This window comes from Pogona vitticeps, chromosome 1 (genome assembly GCF_051106095.1).
Source record: "Pogona vitticeps strain Pit_001003342236 chromosome 1, PviZW2.1, whole genome shotgun sequence".
NCBI classification, from domain to species: Eukaryota; Metazoa; Chordata; class Lepidosauria; order Squamata; family Agamidae; genus Pogona; species Pogona vitticeps.
Genome location: NC_135783.1, coordinates 257,431,028 through 257,452,642, shown reverse-complemented (window position 1 = coordinate 257,452,642; position 21,615 = coordinate 257,431,028). Strand labels below are relative to the sequence as shown.

Here is a 21,615-nt window from a genome sequence, read left to right as displayed (position 1 = left end):
GTGCACAGTTTTAAGTTCTTTGAAATGCCAGAACTGAGTTACCTACCAACTCAAAACATGGCTGGAACGAATTAACGTCATAATGCGAGGCACCACTGTACTATGGAGACATAGATTCAAATCCCCACTAAACCCTGAAGCTCATTGGGTAACCTTAGGACTGTCACTTTCTCTCAGCCTAATTTAGGGCTACTGTGAAGAGAACATGATAAGGAATGGAGTAATGTATGTGTACCTTGGAAGAACAGTAGCACTCCAGTGGAAAGTATATAAACACCTCCGTAAGAGTTTATCTCCAAGACATCACAAATTACTGTAACTTGTTATGTAAACAGTAAGCTTCTTTTATGTTACCAGCTAGACCTGACATGTAAAACATGAACTTGGAATCAAAGAATTAGGAGGTTAGGAGTTTATTTTACCAGAATGAAGCACAATCTACTATGTTTTCTTGTAAAAATCTGTTCCTGGTGATCCCAAACTTTCTTCATTTCAGCAGTAAAATTCAAAATATGGAGTATGTGATCTTTTCAAAATGTGTGACTTTTTTAAAAAAATGAAATCTGAAACCTTTGGTGACTGGCTGTAAATCACTCACCAACAGACCAAGATATATACTCTTCCCGTTATTATTATTATTATTATTATTATTATTATTATTATTATTATTATTATTATTATTATTATTATTATTATTATTATTATTATTATTATTATTATTATTATTATTATTATTATTATTATTATTATTTATTTATTTATTTATTTATTTATTTATTTATTTTATTTATTTATTTATTTTATTTATTTTATTTATACCCTGCCTATCTGGTTGGTGAGGACCACTCTAGGCGGCTAACAACAGTAAAATGATACAAGAAAAATATAAATAAACAATTCTAATTAATAAAAACACTACAATACATTACATGAAACACAAAACAAAATAGGAAAGAGGAAAGAGGGAGGTCAAGAGGAATGTGATGGAAAGGCCTGCCCAAACATCCATGTCTTCAATTACTTCTTAAAGATACCCAGCGAGGGAGACCCGCGAATCTCAGGAGGGAGATTGTTCCAGAGGCGAGGAGCCACCGCCGAGAAGGCCCAATTTCTTGTCTTTTCCTTCCGGGCCTCCCTTGGCGTTAGGCTCCTCAGCCTCACCTCCTGGCTCGCACGAGTGACACGGGTAGATCTTGGTGGGAGAAGGCGTTCCGCCAAGTATCGAGCCCCTAAACCATTTAGGGCTTTGTACGTGAGCATCAAGACTTTGAAGTCGATGCGGAATCGGATGGGCAGCCAATGCAAAGTGGCCAGAGTGGGTGAAATATGTTGGTATTTTTTCACACCACTAAGTAATCTGACCGCCGCATTCTGCACCACCTGTAGTTTCCGCAGCAGCCTCAAAGGTAGCCCCACGTAGAGCACATTGCAGTGGTCTAATCTCGAGATTATGAGCGCATGCACCAAGGTGGTGAGCGCCCCCACATCTAGGTAGGACCGCAGCTGGGCTATCTGCCTTAGGTGAAAAAAGGCGGTGCGGACCACCGACGCCACCTGGAATTCCATGGAGAGCGCCGGGTCCAGGTGGATCCCCAAGCTGCGAACCACATCCCTGGCGGGCAGAGTCACCCCCCCCCCAAAAAGAGAGGGAGTTTCCCAAATCCCCGGCTGTGGGAGCACCCACCCTCAGTACCTCCGTCTTGTCCGGGTTCAGCCTGAGCCCGTTCTCCTGCATCCATTGCAGTACGGTCGTCAGGCAGCGCTGAAGGGACAGAACGGCATCTCCTGCAGTTGGTAAAAAGGAGATGTAGAGTTGGGCGTCATCAGCGTCATCTCACACCCCCTGATGACCCCTCCAAACGGCCTCATGTAGATGTTAAACAGCATTGGGGAGATAATCGACCCCTGCGGAACCCATCCATGTAGTTGTTGTTTGTTTAGTTGTTAAGTCATGTCCGACTCTTTGTGACCCCATCGAACAGAGCACGCCAGGAGCTCCTTCTTCACTGCCTCCCGGAGTTGGGTCAAATTCATGTTGATAGCTTTGATGACACTGTCCAACCATCTCATGCTTTGTGGTCACCTTCTTCCTCTTGCCTTCACAGTTTCCTAACATCAGGGTCATTTCCAGGGAGTCTTCTCTTCTCATGAGATTGCCAAAGTATTGGAGCCTCACGTTAAGGATCTGTCCTTCCAGTAAGCACTCAGGGTTGATTTCCTTCAAAATGGATAAGGTTGTTCTCTTTGCAGTCCAGGGGATTCTCAAGAGTCTCCTCCAGCACCACAATTCAAAGGCATCAATTCTTCAGCAGTCAGCCTTCTTTATGGTCTAGCTCTCACTTCCGTACATCGCTACTGGAAAAACCATAGCTTTGACTATGCAGACCTTTGTCAGCAAGGTGATGTCTCTGCTTTTTAAGTTGCTATCTAGGTTTGTCATCACTTTCCTCCCAAGAAGCAGGCATCTTTTAATTTCATGGCTGCTCTCTCCATCTGCAGTCATCATGGAGCCCAAGAAAGTAAAATTTGTCACTGCCTCTATATGCTCCCCTTCTATTTGCAAGGAGATGATAGGACTAGTGGCCATGATCTTATTTTTTTTGATGTTGAGATTCAGACCATTTTTTGCACTCTCCTCTTTCACACTCATTAAGAGGTTCTTTAATTCCTCCTCACTTTCTGCCATCAGAGTGGTGTCATCTGCATATCTGAGGTGGTTGATATTTCTTCCAGTAATCTTAATTCTGTTTTGGGATTCCTCCAGTCCTGTCTTTCGCACAATGTATTCGGCATATAAGTTAAATAAGCAGGGAGACAATATACAGCCTTGTCATACTCCTTTCCCAATTTTGAACCAATCAGTTGTTCCATATCCAATTCTAACTGTTGCTTTCTGTCCCACATATAGATTTCTCTGGAGATAGATAAGGTGGTCAGGCACTCCCATTTCTTTAAGAACTTGCCATAGTTTGCTGTGGTCCACATAGTCAAAGGCTTTTGCATAGTCAATGAAGCAGAAGTAGATGTTTTTCTAGAACTCTTTGGCTTTCTCCATAATCCAGCACATGTTACTAATTTGGTCCCTAGTTCCCCTGCCTCTTCGAAATTCAGCTTGTACTTCTGGGAGTTCTCGGTCCACATACTGCTGATGCCTGCCTTGGAGAATTTTGAGCATAACCTTGCTAGCGTATGAAATGAGTGCCATTATATGGTAGTTGGAGCATTCTTTGGCACTGCCTTTCTTTGTGACTGAGATGTAGCCTGATCTTTTCCAATCCTCTGGCCACTGTTGAGTTTTCCATACTTGCTAGCATATTGAATGTAGCACCTTAACAGCGTCATCTTTTAAGATTTTAAATAGTTCAACTGGAATGCCATCGCCTCCACTGGCCTTGTTGTTAGCCATGCTTTCTAAGGCCCACTTGGCTTCACTCTCCAGGATGTCTGGTTCAAGGTCAGCAGCCACACTATCTGGGTAGTCCGGGACATCCAGATCTTTCTGGTATGATTCCTCTGTGTATTCTTGCCACCTCTTCTTGATGTCTTCTGCTTCTGTTAGGTCCCTCCCATTTTTGTCCTTTATCATGTCCATCTTTGCACAAAATGTTCCTTTAATATCTCAAATTTTCCTGAACAGAACTCTGGTTTTTCCTTTTCTATTATTTCCCCCTATTTCTTTGCATTGTTCATTTAAGAAGGCTCTCTTGTCTCTCCTTGCTATTCTTTGGAAGTCTGCATTCAATTTTCTGTAACTTTCCCTATCTCCCTTGCATTTTGTTTCCCTTCTCTTCTCTGCTATTTGTAAGAGACAGCCACTTTGCTTTCTTGCATTTCCTTTTCTTTGGGATGGTTTTTGTTGCTGCCTCCTGGACAATGTTACGAGCCTCCTTCCATAGTTCTTCAGGCACTTTATCCACCAAATCTAGTTCCTTAAATGTGTTCTTCACTTCCACTGTGTATTCATAAGGGATTTGGTTTAGATTATACCTGACTAGCCCAGTGGTTTTTCCTCCTTTCTTCAGTTTAACCTTTAGTTTTGCTATGAGAAGCTGATGATCAGCGCCACAATCAGCTCCAGGTCTTGTTTTTGCTGACTGTATAGAGCTTCTCCATCATTGGCTACAGAGAACATAATCAATCTGATTTCGGAATTGCCCATCTGGTGATTTCAATGTATAGAGTCACCTCTTGTGTTGTTGTGAAAGAGTGTGATGACCAGCTTGATCTCTTGACAAAACTCTATTAGCCTTTGCCCTACTTCGTTTTGAACTCAAAGTCCAAACTTCCTTGTTGTTCCTTTTATCTCTTGACTCTCTACTTTAGCATTCCAGTCCCCTATAATGAGAAAAACATCTTTCTTTGGGGTCAGTTCTAGAAGGTGTTGTAGTCTTCATAGAATCGGTCAATTTCAGTCTCCTCAGCATTGGTGGTTAGTGCATAAACTCGCATTACTGTATGTTGAAAGGTCTGCCTTGGATTTTTATTGAAAATTTTCTGTCATTTTCGTTCAGCTTTTCCACTCTTTTGTTGACTATGAGGATGACTCAATTTCTTCTACGGGATTCTTGCCCACAATAGTACATACGATAATCATCTGAATTGAATTCACCCATTCCCATCCATTTTAGTTCACTGACACCCAGGATGTCAATGTTTATTTTTGCCATCTCCTGTTTGACCACATCCAGCTTACCAAGGTTCATAGATCTTAGATTCCAGGCTCCTATGCAGTATTTTTCTTTGTAGCATCGGACTTTACTTTCACTTCCAGGCACGGTCCGCAGCTGCGCATCCTTTCAGCTTTGGCCCAACCACTTCATTAGCTCTGGAGCTACTTGTACTTGTCCTCCGCTCTTCCTCAGTAACATGTTGAACACCTTCCACCCTGAGGGGCTCATCTTCCAACGTCATATATTTTAGCCTTTTGTTTCTGTTCATGGAGCTTTCTTGGGAAAGAAAATGAAGTAGCTTTCCAGTTCCTGCTCTAGGTGGATCGCATTTAGTCAGAACTCTCCACTATGACCTGTCTGTCTTGGGTGTCTCTGCATGGCATAGCCCATAGCTTCTCAGCCCATCCACGGCATAGTCCATAGCCCATTGTCCCGGCACAGCATAGCCCATCCATGAAATATCAGACATCCATGTAGTAGGTGTCAGATATTTCTTGATGTATTACATTTGAAAGCAATTAGGTGACCAAATCACAAATTTTAGTTCATAATACATATGTCTGTGATTTTCTGCATTCCTATTTAAGTGTGTGATGCTGCTGTTATTCAGTATCTCCACATTTGTGGGAGTAAGAAGGTTTAGGCTAAAAGTCAGCAACTCTGACTCCAGCATGATCTTAGAAACAGAAATGGTTTCATTAAGCAGGATGACATTTTAAAAAAATATTTAAAATGCAGTAGGGTATGAAGCAGAGCTTCGAAAAGTTACTTTTTAGCTACCACTTCCCAAACCCTGCAGCCAGCATGACTATTCTGGTTAGGAGGTATTTCCAAGCAACTCATGTCTGTGATCATTATGGCAGAGGATGGTGGATAGTAAGGTTGCCTGCAGACAGGGGAAAAATGGACCAAATAGGTACAAACATACACAATGAGAGAGGGAGGGAAGGTGGAGAGAGATGTGATGTGATGAATCCCAGGGGTTAAGAACTGAGAGTAGTCCTTGATACCATTAGTGGACTGTCAAAATAGAAAAGCATCCTGGATTTCCCCTCTAAATGTCAATTTCAAGCAATCTAATTTATCCTGAATATAATAGGTTGTGCTTGACAATTTTAACAGATGTGTCACAAGCAAGATATGGAGTTTCAGGGCTACATAACAAATAGAAGGTAAAATGTTAATCAGTTTGTACTCAGAATGACACATAATAATGAATTTCAATGTCAAATTACCTATTGGTTTTCTTTTTTGTTCTTGTCTTGAAGTGTAACTTGTCAATGCAGGTACTCTCCATGATCGATTCCCATAGCCAGCCTCCCTCCAAAAATAAGAATATATTTTTAAACATGTAGGCAATCACAGTAACCTATTTCAAGAAACCATTTTTTTACCTCTACACAGAAGAGGCCTTTGTTTTGTCCAGCTTAAAGGGACTGGAAGATAAATGTGATAATCAAAAACGGCCAGCGTGTTGGCCTTCTCACATCTGTTACACCACTGCATGTCATTAAAATAGTTTTCTTTCTTTTTTTAACCAGTTAAATGGAAAACAAACAACATTATTTAGGGAAGCCTTCAGTGGTATTCTTCCCCTTAGTTAGTGAACCTTTCAACACTGGGCTACCTGAAGACTGTCACCATCACTTTGTTTCATTGGGTTTGTTTACTCAGCTTGCTTATCAGTCCAGTTATTATTTTTATTATAGTGGGAGGGGGTTACGGTTTATACGGTATTGTAATGACCACCCAGAGTAGTGGTCCCACTAAGTCACACAGCATATAATAATATAATAATAATAATATAGTTTATTGTCATTGTAAGTATATACACAGTATACCATACAACGAAATTCACAGACACCCAGAGACCAGACACATGCACACACATAACATTCCCCAAACACTCCCCACCCACTAGAAGTCCCCCACTAAAAATACAAACATCTACACCTCAGGCCAAGTAACACAGTCCAACTAATTATTCACTACTGGTGGCCTTTAAGCTCATTATTAATTGCAATTATAGCTCTAGGATAAAAACTATTTAGAAAACGTGTGGTCCGAGTCTTAATTGTTCTATATCTTCTGCCAGACGGTAACAGTTCAAAAAAGTTATAAGCAGGATGGGAAGAGTCTCTCAGGATGCTGTGTGACTTCCTCAGACAGCGGGATGTGAAGATGTCATCCAGGGTTGGTAGCTGGAGCCCGATGATATTCTGGGCAATTTTAATGGTTCTCTGTAGAGCTTTTTTGTCCGCTACAGAGCTACTCCCAAACCATGCCAGAATGCCATAAGTTAAGACACTCTCAATGGTGCTACGGTAGTAGGACAGAAGTAAGTGCTGTGATAAATTTAACTTCCCGAGCATTCTCAGGAAATACAGCCTCTTCTGTGCCTTCTTTATTAGCATGTTGGCATTTATAGTCCATGAGAGGTCCTCTGAGATGTAAGTACCCAGAAATTTAAAACTACCAACTCTCTCCACTTCCTCACCGTTTATGTACAGTGATAAATGTACATTTCTCTTCCTCCTAAAATCAATTATGAGTTCTTTAGTTTTTTTGATGTTAAGTGTGAGATGATTTTACTTATAAATTACTAATAAATTATAAATAAATAAATAAATGATCTGTCATCAAGTAACCTCCAATTTAAGGTACCTGTAAGACTGGGTGACCTCCGAAAGGTTATGTCATTAACATCACTACTCAGTTTTTGCAATCTCAAGGTCATAATCTCTTTTAGTAAGTCAATCCACCGCATATTTGATCTTTCCTTTTCTTCACTGCCTTCACTTTTGTCTTCTCACAATGTGCTTAAAGTAGAGCAGCCTCAATTTTATAATATTTGCTTTTAAGAAGAGTTTAGGTTTGATTTTATCCAGCACCAACTAATTTGTCTTTGGGGCAGTCTGTGGTACCCACTAAACTCTGCTCCAGTCTCATACAAAATGCTTTTTTCTTATTGGCTTTCTTCACTATCCAGCTTTCATATCCATAAACAGTCATCAGAAATACCATAGTATGAATGACCTTAACAATGTCTCCAATGACACATTTTTATGTTTAAGCATATTTTCTTTTCCATACAATAGTGTGGAGTGATCTTGGCCTTGATCAACAACATAACACTTAAAAAAAAAAAAAACAATACATTCTGGAGCAGCTAAGAGATATGGATCCATTAGTGTAAAACCTGTGCTGTTTCAGTTGCTATGAAGCATGATAAAGTCTATAATTATTGAATATGTACTGTATATGGATGAGATATTTTGGATAAAAATCAGTGTGACTCCTGCAAAGGGGATTCTTTGTTTACCAACTGATAATAAGCTTGCAAACCAAGTACTGTAGATGGATATTTGGTTTTCCAAAAAGATTTTGACAGTCTCTAATTTCCTCAGTAAATGTAACAGTTGTGAATCAGCAACTGGCTAAAGAACAAAAGTAAGAGACTTAAAATGTCAAGAAGTGAGCAGAAGGAACCTTCAGGTATTTGTACTGGGACCAATGCTTCAATTTATTCATAAATTATGTGTAGCAGGACGTGAGCAACTAGGTAGCCAAGTCTGAGAATGATACATTATTCAAGTTGGTGAAAATCCAAGCAGACTGCAAGGAATCTTTCCAAATTCTCTGAATGGGCAAAAGAAGGGCTCTACTTCCAGCCTTTGCTGCAGCCAGGAATTCAGAGCTTTTCTGCCAAGGAGGAACTCTCAGGACACAATTTCAAAACACTGATATCCCTGTGATAAACCCCAGTATCAGGCAGCAGTCAATGTTGGATCAAATGCTGGATTTGCTTATTCCAATATATGATGCAGAAAGTGGAAGGAACCGGATTCCAGTCCAGATTATGCAGCAGGGGGAGCTGTCTGGGTAATTTCTCTTTCCACCTTTCACCTGATTTATTTAAAACTTCAAAATGCGAAGCATGTTATTTTGGCAACAAATGACTCTTCAAAATTCCTTTTGATTATTTTTCCAAAAGTACAACTCAGCCCACAGTTGATGAAAGGTTTGCACACAGCAATTAAATAAATGTTGCATAGCTGGCTTGTTATTATATAAACAATTCTAAACTGCACAGTAACATTTACAATTAAAAATGTTTGCAATGGAACAAAAAAGGCAATGTTTAACTATCCTTTCTCACCCAAGTACAGTCAGAGAAAATGGTCCTGACAGGACAGGTAGTTGGTTGAAATGTACAATTTTCCCCATTTGTAACAAAAAAATTGAAAGAACACTTCCAACGTATATTGTAAATGAGGTCAATGGAATGCAAAAGTTCAGTATCCTTTTGAATATAAATGAATGGATGGTCTCTAGGTTTACAGAGAGTATCCTTAACAAGCTTTCTAAAGCACTGCTCTATTTGGGTAACTTGAAATCAAATGATAATGTTGTTATATTTTCCTGTACTAAGCAGACCAAATCATTAAAACAATTTTGTGAAGACAGGGCAATGTGAGAAGGAATGTACTGATGTTCATCCAACCCCTCCAATTACTGGCTCCAGGCAAATCCCCAACAATGATGATGCCGTACTCACACCCAACACACAGGGCTGGAATTGGCAAGAGCTAAAACTGAATTTGATTTTAAGAATTACTGCCTGCAGAAACATTCAGAAGATCTGGGTATTACCTAGGAATAATCTCCAGGGAATTTAATGGGATTTACTGTTGAGCAAATTTCTTTAGGACAGAGTAGATCATGGACCAGGGTGTAATGCAACCCACTTCAACATTTTAAGGGATCACCTGGTAAAGAATTATTCTATTACACCATAGCATTATGCACACTTATTAGAGCTTATGCCATTATTACACATAGTGGAGCTTACTTCTCTGTAAACTATGTGCAGGACTCTGCTGCATATGTGTGGTCATGCAACAAGTTCCATTAACACATCAGGGGCCTTGAAAAGTTGCTTTATTTTAGAGTTTTCTACAGAATACTGAGTAATGTTGATGTTAATGTTCTAAAATCCTGTTTGGTGCTGGAAGCTGGGTCTGTTCAACTATTTGTAGCATAGGCAACTCTTCAGTGAAGAAGAAAAGACAGGTGTACTACAGCAGTAAATTACTGTTCTTACAGGTATGTGGTCCCTCCTAGGTCTTATAACATTTCTGCACAGGTGTCCTGTGGTTTAAGCAGGAGGGATCTTCTGCCAGCACTATAGGAAGGGGAAAAATTCTGGTTAAAGGTTCCCTAATTTCAGGCCTGAGGCCAACCTCTTTGTGATCAGAGAGGCTATTTGCTGGGTTTGATTTGACTCTATATTCTTGAAATTGGAGAAAAGATGCAAAATTCTAGTATCTGCATAAACACTGATTCTCCCCTCACTTCATCTTGGTTGAGATTTCATCAGCTTTTTTTCTCTAATATTTTTAAGGCCATCTTTGCCAACATGAGATTTTTAACAGCAAAGAAAAAGAAAACTGAATTCTACACATTGATGACACCTACTCTCAAAGCCAGGTCTGACGTTCTAAAAAATATTTTTCTCTGCTTGCATGGAATGCATAGACTATGTATATATCCTTGCCCTTCAAGAACATCTTTCCAAAGTTCCTTGCACTGGAAACTGGGAAACCCTAACAAAATGCAGAACTATGCAGATTTTAAGATGGGGTGGAAAGAGGGAAAGCACAGTCTCATCCCTCTCTATTTCCAGCTGCCATGGGTTCAATTTTAGACCTATTTAAGAGTCTGTGTCCATACATATAGAACTACTTCTACTCACTAAAAAGCAAGTATCCCAGCTGGATCATGACTCTCACACACTTAACAGTTCTATGCACAGTCTATGCAGATCTTCCACTGAATCTGAGGGTGAGAATGCAAACCACACAATCTTTCCTCCGCTATCACTTACTGTCTGTCTTTCTACCTGCCCCTGTACTGTATTTCAAGGCCTTGAAGATCTTGTTTCCAGAAGTACCATCTTTGAGTCTTGGCTCCTTAGAGGAAGACTTTGAAAGAGAGTCTTGAGATTTGGTTTCTGACACATTTTGATTAGAAAGACTTTCTGAGACTTCATTTGGGCAAGGGGAGGGTAGCAACATATTTGGACTTAGTTTGTATGATTCCTGTTTATTATTTGATTTTTTTTTTTTTTTAAAAATCATGTTTGCAATTTACTGTGTCTGCTCTGCTCATTTGGAAAATAGCCACACCCTGGAGAATGGTACACATGCGCCTGCAGATTCTCTCTTCAGACCCATTCAGACATTCATCATTTCACACAAATGGGTTCATGCTGACCAAGTGAATGTGGTACCAGCTGAGAAAGGCCAGAGGTGTTATATATATTGAGCACAACAATCAGCCTTTTTTCTCCTCAAACGCGGCAGACTCTGAGACTGCTCTTGTCATCTTGAGATCAGAAGACTATTGGCTGAACAGAACACCCTCAGCTGAAAACAGAAGCAAACTTGCTTTGTTTTTTATCAGCAGTTGAAGCGTTCAGACGGAGCTGCTCAAAAACTCTTGAAGGGAAGCCCAGTGGGAACGCATAAGCGAACGCAGGCTGCCTCAGGAAACCTCGCCCTTCCCTCTCACGCCCAGCCCCGCCCCGCCCCCTCCACCCTTTCAGGTGCTTCAGCGCCCGAGAAAAAGCGCATGCTCAGACGCGGACCTGACCGTATTGGGATGCAAATGAGCTGAAGCGCGTGCTCCTCGCAAGGAGGAGGGATTGTTTATGGAACCTCCGCCGGGAGCCACGCGCCGGGCGTACGAAGTTGCCAAGCGAGCTCCCCATTGGGTGGGAGGCGACTCAGGAGCCAAGCGGGCAGGCGGGGGGTTGTGTGTGTGGCGCACGGCGCGTCGCGTGCGGCTCCCGGGGGCCCGCGAGCGGCGGTGGCAGCCGCGCGTGTTGATAAGGGGCAGCGCTTTGAGGAGCTGGACGCAGAGGTGCCTTGACAGCGCGCAAGGAGCAAGACGGGGCGGAAGAAGGAGGGAAGAAGGCAGGCCGGTGGGGGCCAACCCTTCCATCCAAAAGAAGTAGGGTTTTCACGCTCAGAGAACGCGCGCCCACGTTAGAGAACGGAGGTCCTGTCCTGCAGCCGCAGTTTACTTATTGCAAAACAATCATTCTTGCAAACTTTGGATCGTGGCAAACAGCAGCCAGGCCCAGGATACTGTAGATGCCCCGAGATGAACGGAGGGGTAGCAGCCACGGCCATGCAACAAGCGCCCCATGCTGCTTGCAAAAGTTACCCACTGCACGGCTGCAGCAACAGCAACTCCGCTTTGGGGATCAAGCTCCACACAAGCATGGGGGCCTCTTCTTCGGGGCGGCACCAGCAGCACGCATGGGGCACTGTCAAAGGATGCCCCGGCCCGGCTCACCAGTCCGGCGCGGCGACGCGCTGCAAAGGCTCCAAGCGGCGCTCGAGCTCGCCGGAGCTGCTGCGCTGCAAGAGGCGCTTAGCCTTCTCGGGCCTGGTGGCGCAGCCGGGCGGCGGTACTGGCGGCAGCGGCGGCGCGGCGGCCGTGGCTCGGCGCAACGAGCGCGAGCGGAACCGCGTCAAGCTGGTCAACTTGGGCTTCCAGACTTTGCGCCAGCACGTGCCCAACGGCGCGGCCGCCAAGAAGATGAGCAAAGTGGAGACGCTCCGCTCCGCCGTGGAGTACATCCGAGCCCTGCAGCAGCTGCTGGACGAGCACGACGCCGTCAGCGCCGCCTTCCAGGACGGGCTGCTGCCGCCGGGCCGCCTCCCCGCCACCCCGGCCGTGGCGGGCGCGGCTTGCGCGGGCGGCGGCGGCAGCTCGTACTCCTCCGCCTCGCCCTCCTTCGACGGCCGCGAGGGCAGCTCGGTGCCGGGCTCGCCGCACTCGGCTTATTCCTCGGACGAGAGCGGCTACGAAGGGGCCCTCAGCCCGGAGGAGCAGGAGCTGCTCGACTTCACCAGCTGGTTCGGGAGCTACTGACCGCCGGGCGCCTCCGCGACTCCCTTCGCCTGTTCAGGTAAGAGCCCCCCGCGCCCACCCCGCAATCCTGCCGCCCCTCCGAGCGTGCGCGAGGTTGGCGCGAGACGCGCGAGCGGCGTGGTGAGCCCGGGATCTCTGCGTGTGTGTGTGTGTGTGTGTGTCTGCTCGGCGGGAAGTACCCTGGTGTTCAACAAGACCCATTAGATTAAACGGAGTGGAGTCAACTCTTGAATAACTGCGACCTGCAGTTTGCTCAGCGCCTCAGTGTTTCCTAGAATCGTCTGGGTGGCGCTTTGGTGTGTAGCCGGTGAAATCACGGCAGGTTCTATTCCCACGACACCTTCACAACCTCCGTGGATGGCTCCGCCCGTGCCGGTTTGGTTACCATCCGAACCCCAGCCTCGACAAAGAGGATCGGGCCCACGGTGCTGCTGCAGCGGTGGAAGCGGCGCACGGAGTGAGGCAAAGGTGATCTCAAAAGCTGATCTGGGCCGAATCCAGCGTGTGGTGGCAGCCTGCACGCGACTGGCTCGCCCCTGGTGGATGCGGCTTCGAGGTTAGTGCCGCTGACGGAAAACCACAGTCGCTGCAGGCGCGTAGGGTGCAGTAAATCCGCTGGAGAAGCCTGGAAGTTGCATCCAGGCACGGAATGTAAAAATACCGTGTCTAACCTAGAATAAATGGGCAGTGGCTGACCTCGCAGCAACCCACCTGGGATCCTGATCCTGATTTTGGAAATAGGAATTTCAGCTACAGTAAAGGGGGGAAGGGTTCCTTGCAAATGTACCTGGAAGGGGGCATGCAAGTGATGGTATGCTGAAAAAGTTTGTTCCCCAAGAGGAAGCAAACTGTTGGTCAGGCTGATTTCCTTTCAAAGGTGCGTACCAGTTTGATTGCATAACTTTAAACAATCCTGTCTCAGGTTGGGCACTGTTTACACTTAAATTAGTTCTCATCCTGAATGGGGAGAAAAAGAATTTCCGGTGCTTAGCCGAGATTTATTGTTTGGAAAGAACATATATAGGTACTGTATTTTTTAAATACTTGCAAGTGAGTCAGCATTCCGACTTAGCTGACTTACTGTACAGTCTTTTAGTCACAAATTGGCCATATTGAGTTCAGCGTGGCTTGCTTCCAAATAAATGCAGCATGACAGCCTAGCATCACATTCCTGCATGTATTTACTTTGAAATGAGTCTGTTAATTTCAGTAGAACTTCCTTCCAGATCATGTTCATTTTCACCATTACATCAGAATGTTGTCACTGATCCCTTTCCCATTACAAATCCAATCAGATCTTCCTAAGGGAAACAGTAGGAAGGTAAATTTATGTGATAATTCTCTTGTTCTGCTGAAGTAGAAGCAGACATACTGGATCCGATCCAGCAGTGGAGTTCCACTGGTGGAACAGCTTCTGTTGGTGGAACTAAGGAGGAAGAGTAAATCTCCCTTCCTGCTAAGCCCTCTGTACAGCCCCAAAGCCTGTTCCCTCTGAAGCAGATTTTAGGGTAATCTGGAGAGCTGTTGGTGGGGGGGGAGGAGCAGAGGAGAGGAAAGGAAAATTACATGATGCTTCTGAATGTTCATTAATGTGAAACTGGACTTAGGCCACTAAAATAGCATGTGGACCGGACTCTATTTATCTTATGAAGATATTAAAGTTGGTAAGTCATTGTAACAGAATTTTGTATGGGACATTTACAGTACACTACTTAAAGCCAAATATGTGAAAATATGTGACTGCAGGAAAGGCCCTGGATGTCTCTCTGTTGGGTCTCTCATTGCATATTTTTAATGTTTTTTTCTTTTCTTTTGTAGCAACACTGAATGCAGTGCTGTGTAGAACCGCAGTACCTCATCACCACAAGCACCTGTTAAGATCCTGCAGAAGAGCAGCAAGGATTTCTTGATGAACAACATGGTCTTCTATTTTTCTCAAGCCTCAGCGCAAAAGGATGGTTGATGGCCATACACTTGTGACATGGAGCACTGTTGTCTCAATGATCTTCCTTGAAACAAAGGACTGATGTGTTTTGCTTATTCTTCCTCATTAATTTTTTTAAAGTGCAATTATGTAAATAAATAAATGGGGGCAGAATTTTTACCTGCTGTTGTACAGTAGTTTATGGTGCCCTCTGAACTCTTGAACTACCAATGAAAAAGAAGGTTTATTTCTGATTCCACTGGCCAATGGTGATCTACTGGGTTTCTACTATTAATGTATGTGTGGTTTTTTTTATATGGGGAAAGGGGTAAAATAATTAAAACTTGATGCTTCCTTTTTCTGTTTGGGAAGGGAATTATTGCAATGTTGTAGAAATAGACTTGAACTGCCTAAACAACACTGTTAATATGAAGATGTATTTTTGTACAAAAATCGTTAGAAATTGCAATAGGAGAGTAAAAGGAAATCTTAACACTGCCAGCTAGGATGTTTCGAGGACTGACACAATTTAGATAAATTTCCTAACATTTTATACTAAAGAAGGATAAAACTGTATGTCTTAAATATGGTGTCCCAGTTATTGTTCTGTTTTTTTCCTTGGGTATTGTGTGAAGGTTCATTTATCTGGAGGCAGAGAGGGAGAAAGAAAGGAAAAGAACACCCTGAAGTTTTATTTTTAATGTATTGAAGGTATTTTTGTATGCACTTGCTAGGATTTGTTGAGTTGTATATATGCAGTTTTTAAAGAGTATACTATTTTATGTAAATCAAGTTTATAAATAAAATCTATTTATAAGTAACTTTGGTTATCTACTGTATACTTTTGTCCTTCTAGAGGTGTGAAGCAAGGTTCACAGGAAGTAAAATCGCCTCCTGGCCTCTTAGTTTTCCCCTTCTCTTTTGCTCTAACTTGTATCAATCTGTTTAATTTATCCAGAGGAGATAGCCAAGGAACGTGGTGGCTTTGTGTTGGGCAAGGTAATCACAATCTAGTATAGACAAAGCCATTATCAGAAATAAAGGAAAATAGGTAGGCCATTTATTTTGTTTATATATATTTACCATGTAACAGCCAGTGCAGCAGAGTGCTAATGCCCCAGGAAACCAGGGTTCAAATCTTCAATCAGTCATGAAACTCCCTGGGTGGCTTGGAGTCATAGTCTTTCAGCCTGCCCTATCTTACAGATTTCCTTTGAGGATAAAGCTGGACGGGTGGCAGAACAATGCTTTTTGTTTTGAGCCTGTTGGAGGAAATGCGGCCAATAAAGGCAAGAAACAGATACTTCTAAATGAAAGCATTCCAGCAGATATTACAGTTCTGAAGGTAAAATTGTGTAGAGATGAGAGCATTTTTTAAATCAATGCCTTTAAATTCGTTAACATAGTGGTGTTGGTAGGTATAGTTTATGACAGTGAGTTTAATTATAGGTGGTACTCATTAATTAATGCTTCACTATTTTCATAAGTGGAAGAGGAAAGCCCACTTTGTAAGGTTTTGGATAAGAGAAAACAATATATGACATTACCCTAATTACTTATGACATTGAGTCCTTAAGCAGAAGTTCCAAGAAAATGGAATTGGTTACGATAGTCTGGGGCTTAGTTCCTGTGGTAAAATCAGCCACCAAAATCTAGATTAGAGATGGGCGTGAACCACCAGTTTGGTACAGTAGTTTCTGCTGGTTCATCCTTTGGGCAAACAGGTGTTCAGTGCTTCCCAGGCCAAACTCCTCTGGTGGGTACTCACTCAGAGGCAGCACCTGGATGAGGCAGGGCAGGGAAGCTGGGGTGCTACCTCTTGGAGGAGGCAGAGCTGGGAAACACCAAAGACTTGTTTATCCAGTAGACGAACTGGCACAAACCACCAAACTGGCGGTTCTTGCCCATTTCTAATCTAGATCATGACTGAATAGGCTTACTTTATATAGCTGTTGGAAGACAGAAAAGAAAAACTGAAATAATACCAAAGACTATGGTTAGTGGTAAAGCAGAGGATGGCATGAAGGCGTTCTATATTATCTTCTGTTATTCTGCTACTATGCTTCAGTCATGCTCAGGTCTATTAAAACTTGCTGTACAGTGTTTACAATAACATTAGCAACTGGCTCACTGCTAACTGGGGATTAAACATAAAGGGCTGATGAACAGGCAATTTCATTTATACCCAAAGGTGCTTTAGGATTATTTCAAACAAATACTTCAAAGATACTTTGTGTAAGAGTTGTTCCGCCTCTGGCTTTAGTTTGAGGACATGCTTCAGTGTATAAAGCTGCCCTAACTGTATGAAAATGAAAGAGGGTGTGTGCGGGAGAACTTTACAATATTTTTGTAAAGTATTCTTGCATTTAATTGTTTTTTCAGAAACAAGCCAAAAGTTAGAGACATCTCAGTCTGAAACAATATAGAAACGTACGTTCTTAGACATTGTTGCTTTTTTGAGTTTTTTAATTAAACAAACATCCAACCTAAACAAGATAAACCTAACCCCACATTAAAATACAATTACATAATACACCAGTGCTAACCAAATTAATTTAGAGGAATTTTATACAGAATTATGGGATACGGCGATAAATTGACATGTGATATGAAAATAAGAAGAGGTCTATCAAAAAAGTAATGATTTTAAGAAAACATGGAGTGTATTTCTGGAATATGTGTTTCGGAGAGTGAAGGGGTATACTCTGAGGGAAGAAATAATGAATTTTTGGAGATAAAATGGATTGAGTGAATTAAAAAAAATATTGTTAGTACTAGTCCAGAGGGTGAAGGTGGCACTTTTTTTCAGTTTTTAATTTTTTTTTCTTACCAAACTCTTCCAGTTAAGAACTTGTTCAATAAGAAGTCAGCAACAACATACACAAGCTCAATGTCTCCCCATTCCCACTTTCACCACCTCAGTCAAGAGTGTTCTAGTAATCAAGGCTGAAGTTCTTTGACCCGGTATTTCCATGGTAGTCCTAGAAGTGCCCAGGAGGGATCCGTTCAGATCTGTGATGAACTCAGCAAGGCTTCGTTTGCAGGAGCTTCCTGATTAGCAGGGCCTTGAGGGAAGAAAAAAAGGCAAGACCAGTATCTGTATTTTGAGCAATAGAAGGTGGGGAGGATAAAAGCCAGGGTTGGAACAAAGATAATGATATTTAGTCATATATATTTGATAGTAAGTCACTATAGTTAGCCCATTGAATCAACAGGGATTTGGTAGAAGTTCCGTTGATTTGATTGGCCTGCTCTAGTTGTGACCTATTACTGGCCATGTGTCTTGAGCCTTAAGGGAAAAATCCCTCATTTTTCATAAATTCTCTGTAAGGTTTTGTTTTGTGTTGTTTTTGGAAGCAACTACTTCAAAAACATTTGTATACAGTATATTATTAGCTACCACGAGATCAAATTATGACTACGAATGTGGATAGCTTTAAAACAGGATTGGACAAATGTACCGAGGATGAGGCTATCCATGGGTACTAGTTACCATGAATGTATATTACCGCCAGAGGCATTGTCTATTTACATACTATGTGGTGGGAAGCATGTGCAGAATGGTGCTGACTGCACTCATGTCCTGCTGGTGGACTTCCTACAGGCCAGCAATTCTTACTGATGTGCAACACAGACGTAGTTCTAGGTGGGACACATAGTTTTCCTAATAATGACTAAAAACTCAATTTCCTCAATTCCACATCCTCCTTCATGTCTCAGTTGGTGTTACTTTCTTGCTTTATCATGCGTTATATGCTACGGCATTCGTACAATTCTCAACTACTGTACTGAGTTTATTATTTGTTTTTGTTTACTCCCAATAATACTACTGCAGTGTTTATATTCTTAAAGCTACTGTATAATCTAGTCATAGATTTTCTTCTCAGAATAAGAGAAGGTTTTTTTTGTGTCTTGAGACCTAGGCTCTTTGGTAGAATGAATGGTGGGATATGAGGTATGAAAAGTTGAAAAATAATATATTAAGTCAAGGGGTTGGCCACTCTGTGGACAAAATGTTGAGCTACATAGATAGGCTTGTGGTCTGATCCAGCATGACTTTTCTTATATTCTTAATATCTTTTCCTGCAGACTGCTAAGAGGAAAATGGCTTTGGTGGTACAGAGAGCACCATGTCAGCTTGCATGCATCTGTGAGGGGCAAAGAGGTTGTGGCCCCTCTCTCTGTTACATCTATGTTAGCCTCAGAGACCAAAGCAAACTTGCGTGAGCCATCTTGGGAGAAAGAAACTCCTCTGCCTTACAGACAAAGAGGAGCTGCCAAAGTACAGTTCAGCACTTTCAATACTAAAGCTGAAACCCAATTAAGCTTCGGTGTGTCAGGAAGATGCAAAGCTGCTGGTGTCAACAGAAGTTATTAGACAAAATCAACAGTGTTTTTATAGAGTGTTATTAAATACCAGATATGTAATGCATTCCAGATTGTGTGGTGCAATTTTGCCTTGAGTCTTTCAGCCTTTTTCTTTTAAAGTAATAGATCAAAAATTGGAAAAAGTAGCAGTTGTGACTTCTGAAGCCTGAGTTGCTGAGAGCTAAGAATCAGAGTTGCAATGGTTAGGGTTTGCAATCTCTGCGTCTTTAGAAGTTCATTTCCCTTTCTTCTTCTACTCCATTCCTCTTATTCTTCCTCTTTTTCTCAAGCACTTAAGTCATCAAAATGTTCTGATTTCTGTGAGAACCTAGACAGTAGAATCCAAATGAAATTGCAGAGATGTATATTGTTTCTTCCGACATACATGGAATGTACAGTGGTGCCTCGCTTAGCAATGTTAATCCGTGGAGCAAAAATCGCTACTAAGCGATTTCATCGCTAAGCGATATTAAAAAGCCCATAGAAACGCATTAAAACACCATTAATGTGTTCCTATGGGCTTAAAAACTAACCTTAAGCGAAAATCCTCCATAGGGGCGGCCATTTTCCGTGCCTCTAAAGCGAGGCAACACAGCAGGCGGCCATTTTGGAACCGCCGATCAGCTGGCCGAAAATGGGGGCTTTCGAATTTTCCTCATAGGGACTATCGCTAAGCGATTGCAAAAACATCGTCGCAAAGCGATTTCTTCGTTAAACAGAGCGATCGCTATGCGAGGCACCATTGTATTTGTTGATGTACATAAATAGTATGAATTATGTGCTGTCAAGTCAGTTCTGACATATAGTTACCTTTTCCATGGTTTTCCAGGTATAAAGAGTAGGAACTGGTAAACCAGAAGTGGTTTAACCTTCCCTTCTTCTGGAAGTGTTCTGGGACGATGCAGAGGCTGCACAGGCTGGTTCTTTCACCTGGGAGGCACAGTGGTGAACAGAACCTCCTATCTGTGGCTCTACAGCCGGATGCCTAACTCACTGAGTTATTGATGTATATACAACCATGAAAACAAACACTGCTAAGAGAAAGACATGTGGGTAATTTCATTTGCAGGGCTTCAGAAAGTAACCTTTTTGGTTTTTAATGTGTCCAGTAGTCAGGCTGACTGAAAAAAAGTACAGTAGTCCTATAAAGCAACTTTTGCAAACTCTGCAGAGAGGATCACCAGATTGTTACTATTTGTTCTCTGCTGCAATTGTGAGCCTGGCTTCAGGTCTGTAGCATGTTGTGTCATGTGTTGTTATAATGGCCTCAACCGAATTTTCAACACATGTGAGATATTTAAGGAGTGGTTTTAGCAAGGCCATACATACCCCCAGTGAGTTTCCATGGCTGAGCAGTGATTTGAACCCAAGTCTCCTGAGTCTCAGTCTATCACTGTGTCCAATACACCGCACCACACTTTGCACCATATAACATATGGAAAGTCAGAAACAAACAGAAACATGGTATGAGTTAATAATTGGTCTGGGAAGTAGTCCTGCAAGCAACACCTTCACTGGCAGCAAATAGCAGCAGCTCATAAACACTGTTAGTACTTTTATTAGCCTTTGTTTTTATGAACAGGGGAAAATCTGCAGAGAAAATATTTGTGTTGCCTCCCTTTTGCCTGTAAGCAACAGAAAGGGGTATTATAGGGTTGAGAATGTTTTTATGTGATACTTTTCTCAGCCACCTTCAGGGGAGAAGGGTAAGAATTGAAGTCTGCTTCAGCATTATATCTCTGAGTTCTTCGAGGATCATGCCTTCAGCATGGTCAAGAAAAACGCAAAGAATAAGAATTGAACATTTTTCTATGCTGTGAATACGACGCACACATCTGTTGGTCAAATTAAAAGATTGTTTGCATAGGCACTAAACAACTATAGATGAAAAGGCCAGTGTGGTTTACCAGAGTTTGGAAAACAGACTTTTCAGCTGCTTCAGATGTCACTTCTCCTAGCGGACTGTCCTTTCCCCCCTGTTTTATTTTTTTGGAACTGAGGGGTCTTGATCACTTTCAGGAGCTGGCCTGAAACTCCACCGGTTCTTACCATGATGAAACCCCACCAGGTTAAAATCTCTGATCATCCATAAAGTTCCCCATGTGACCCTGGGCAAGTCATTATTTTCTAAATTACTTCATAGAATTAATGCAATGATAACATTGTAGAGAAGGGGAAGAACAATGTATTTATTTTATTTTAAAAGATTTATACGCAGCATTTTCTTTCAGAAATTTAAAGTGGCTAACTGCAAAAATTTAATAATGAAGATTATTCTTAAATTTTTAAACAATGCTCACTAAATTTACAAACATTAAAACCCCAAACATGAAAGCAGAAGTGCTTTGAAAACAAATGAAGTAAATAAATACGAGTAACTAGTTCTGCTTTCTGTGCAGTACAGCAGGATCCAGATACGTATAAGTAAATCAGTTTTTCTCCCTGGCAAGGTGAGTCTGGCTTGTTCAGAATATGGCCACTCAAAGCATAGTGGGAAAGCAGGACAGAATAACTCTAGCAGTGTTGAAACCATTGACAGCTATATATGTCTCGGGAAAAAGTGTTTGTAACTTGCTAATTCTCCATGCCTCAAGTAATCTGCACACTGCTTAATTATATTTATGTAGTTACTACTGTACTATAATATATGAAATATAGTTTATTGAGAGTCAGTTGACAAAGAAGAAGAGAATTTGAGGATCCTTGGAA

The 21,615-nt window shown here is 42.1% G+C and overlaps 1 protein-coding gene and 1 long non-coding RNA gene across 2 annotated transcripts; one reads left to right on the top strand and one right to left on the bottom strand.

Annotated features, from left to right (window-relative positions):
- Nucleotides 1-11,319: 11,319 nt before the first annotated feature.
- Nucleotides 11,320-15,359, top strand: ASCL2 (achaete-scute family bHLH transcription factor 2). Its single transcript, XM_072985668.2, has 2 exons — nt 11,320-12,651; nt 14,433-15,359. The coding sequence occupies exon 1, from the start codon at nt 11,838-11,840 to the stop codon at nt 12,612-12,614; it is 777 nt and encodes a 258-aa protein (XP_072841769.2). The 5' UTR covers nt 11,320-11,837; the 3' UTR covers nt 12,615-12,651; nt 14,433-15,359.
- On the bottom strand, nt 15,253-20,308 carry LOC144586119 (uncharacterized). Its single transcript, XR_013540855.1, has 2 exons — nt 20,236-20,308; nt 15,253-17,603 (listed from the first exon to the last, which is right to left on the bottom strand). It is a non-coding gene; the product is annotated as an uncharacterized LOC144586119 (long non-coding RNA).
- Between the last annotated feature and the right edge of the window lie 1,307 nt (nt 20,309-21,615).

What these genes read in the sequence shown, in the direction of transcription:
- ASCL2 (XM_072985668.2), top strand. Translation starts at nt 11,838, where the DNA reads ATGAACGGAGGGGTAGCAGCCACGGCCATGCAACAAGCGCCCCATGCT.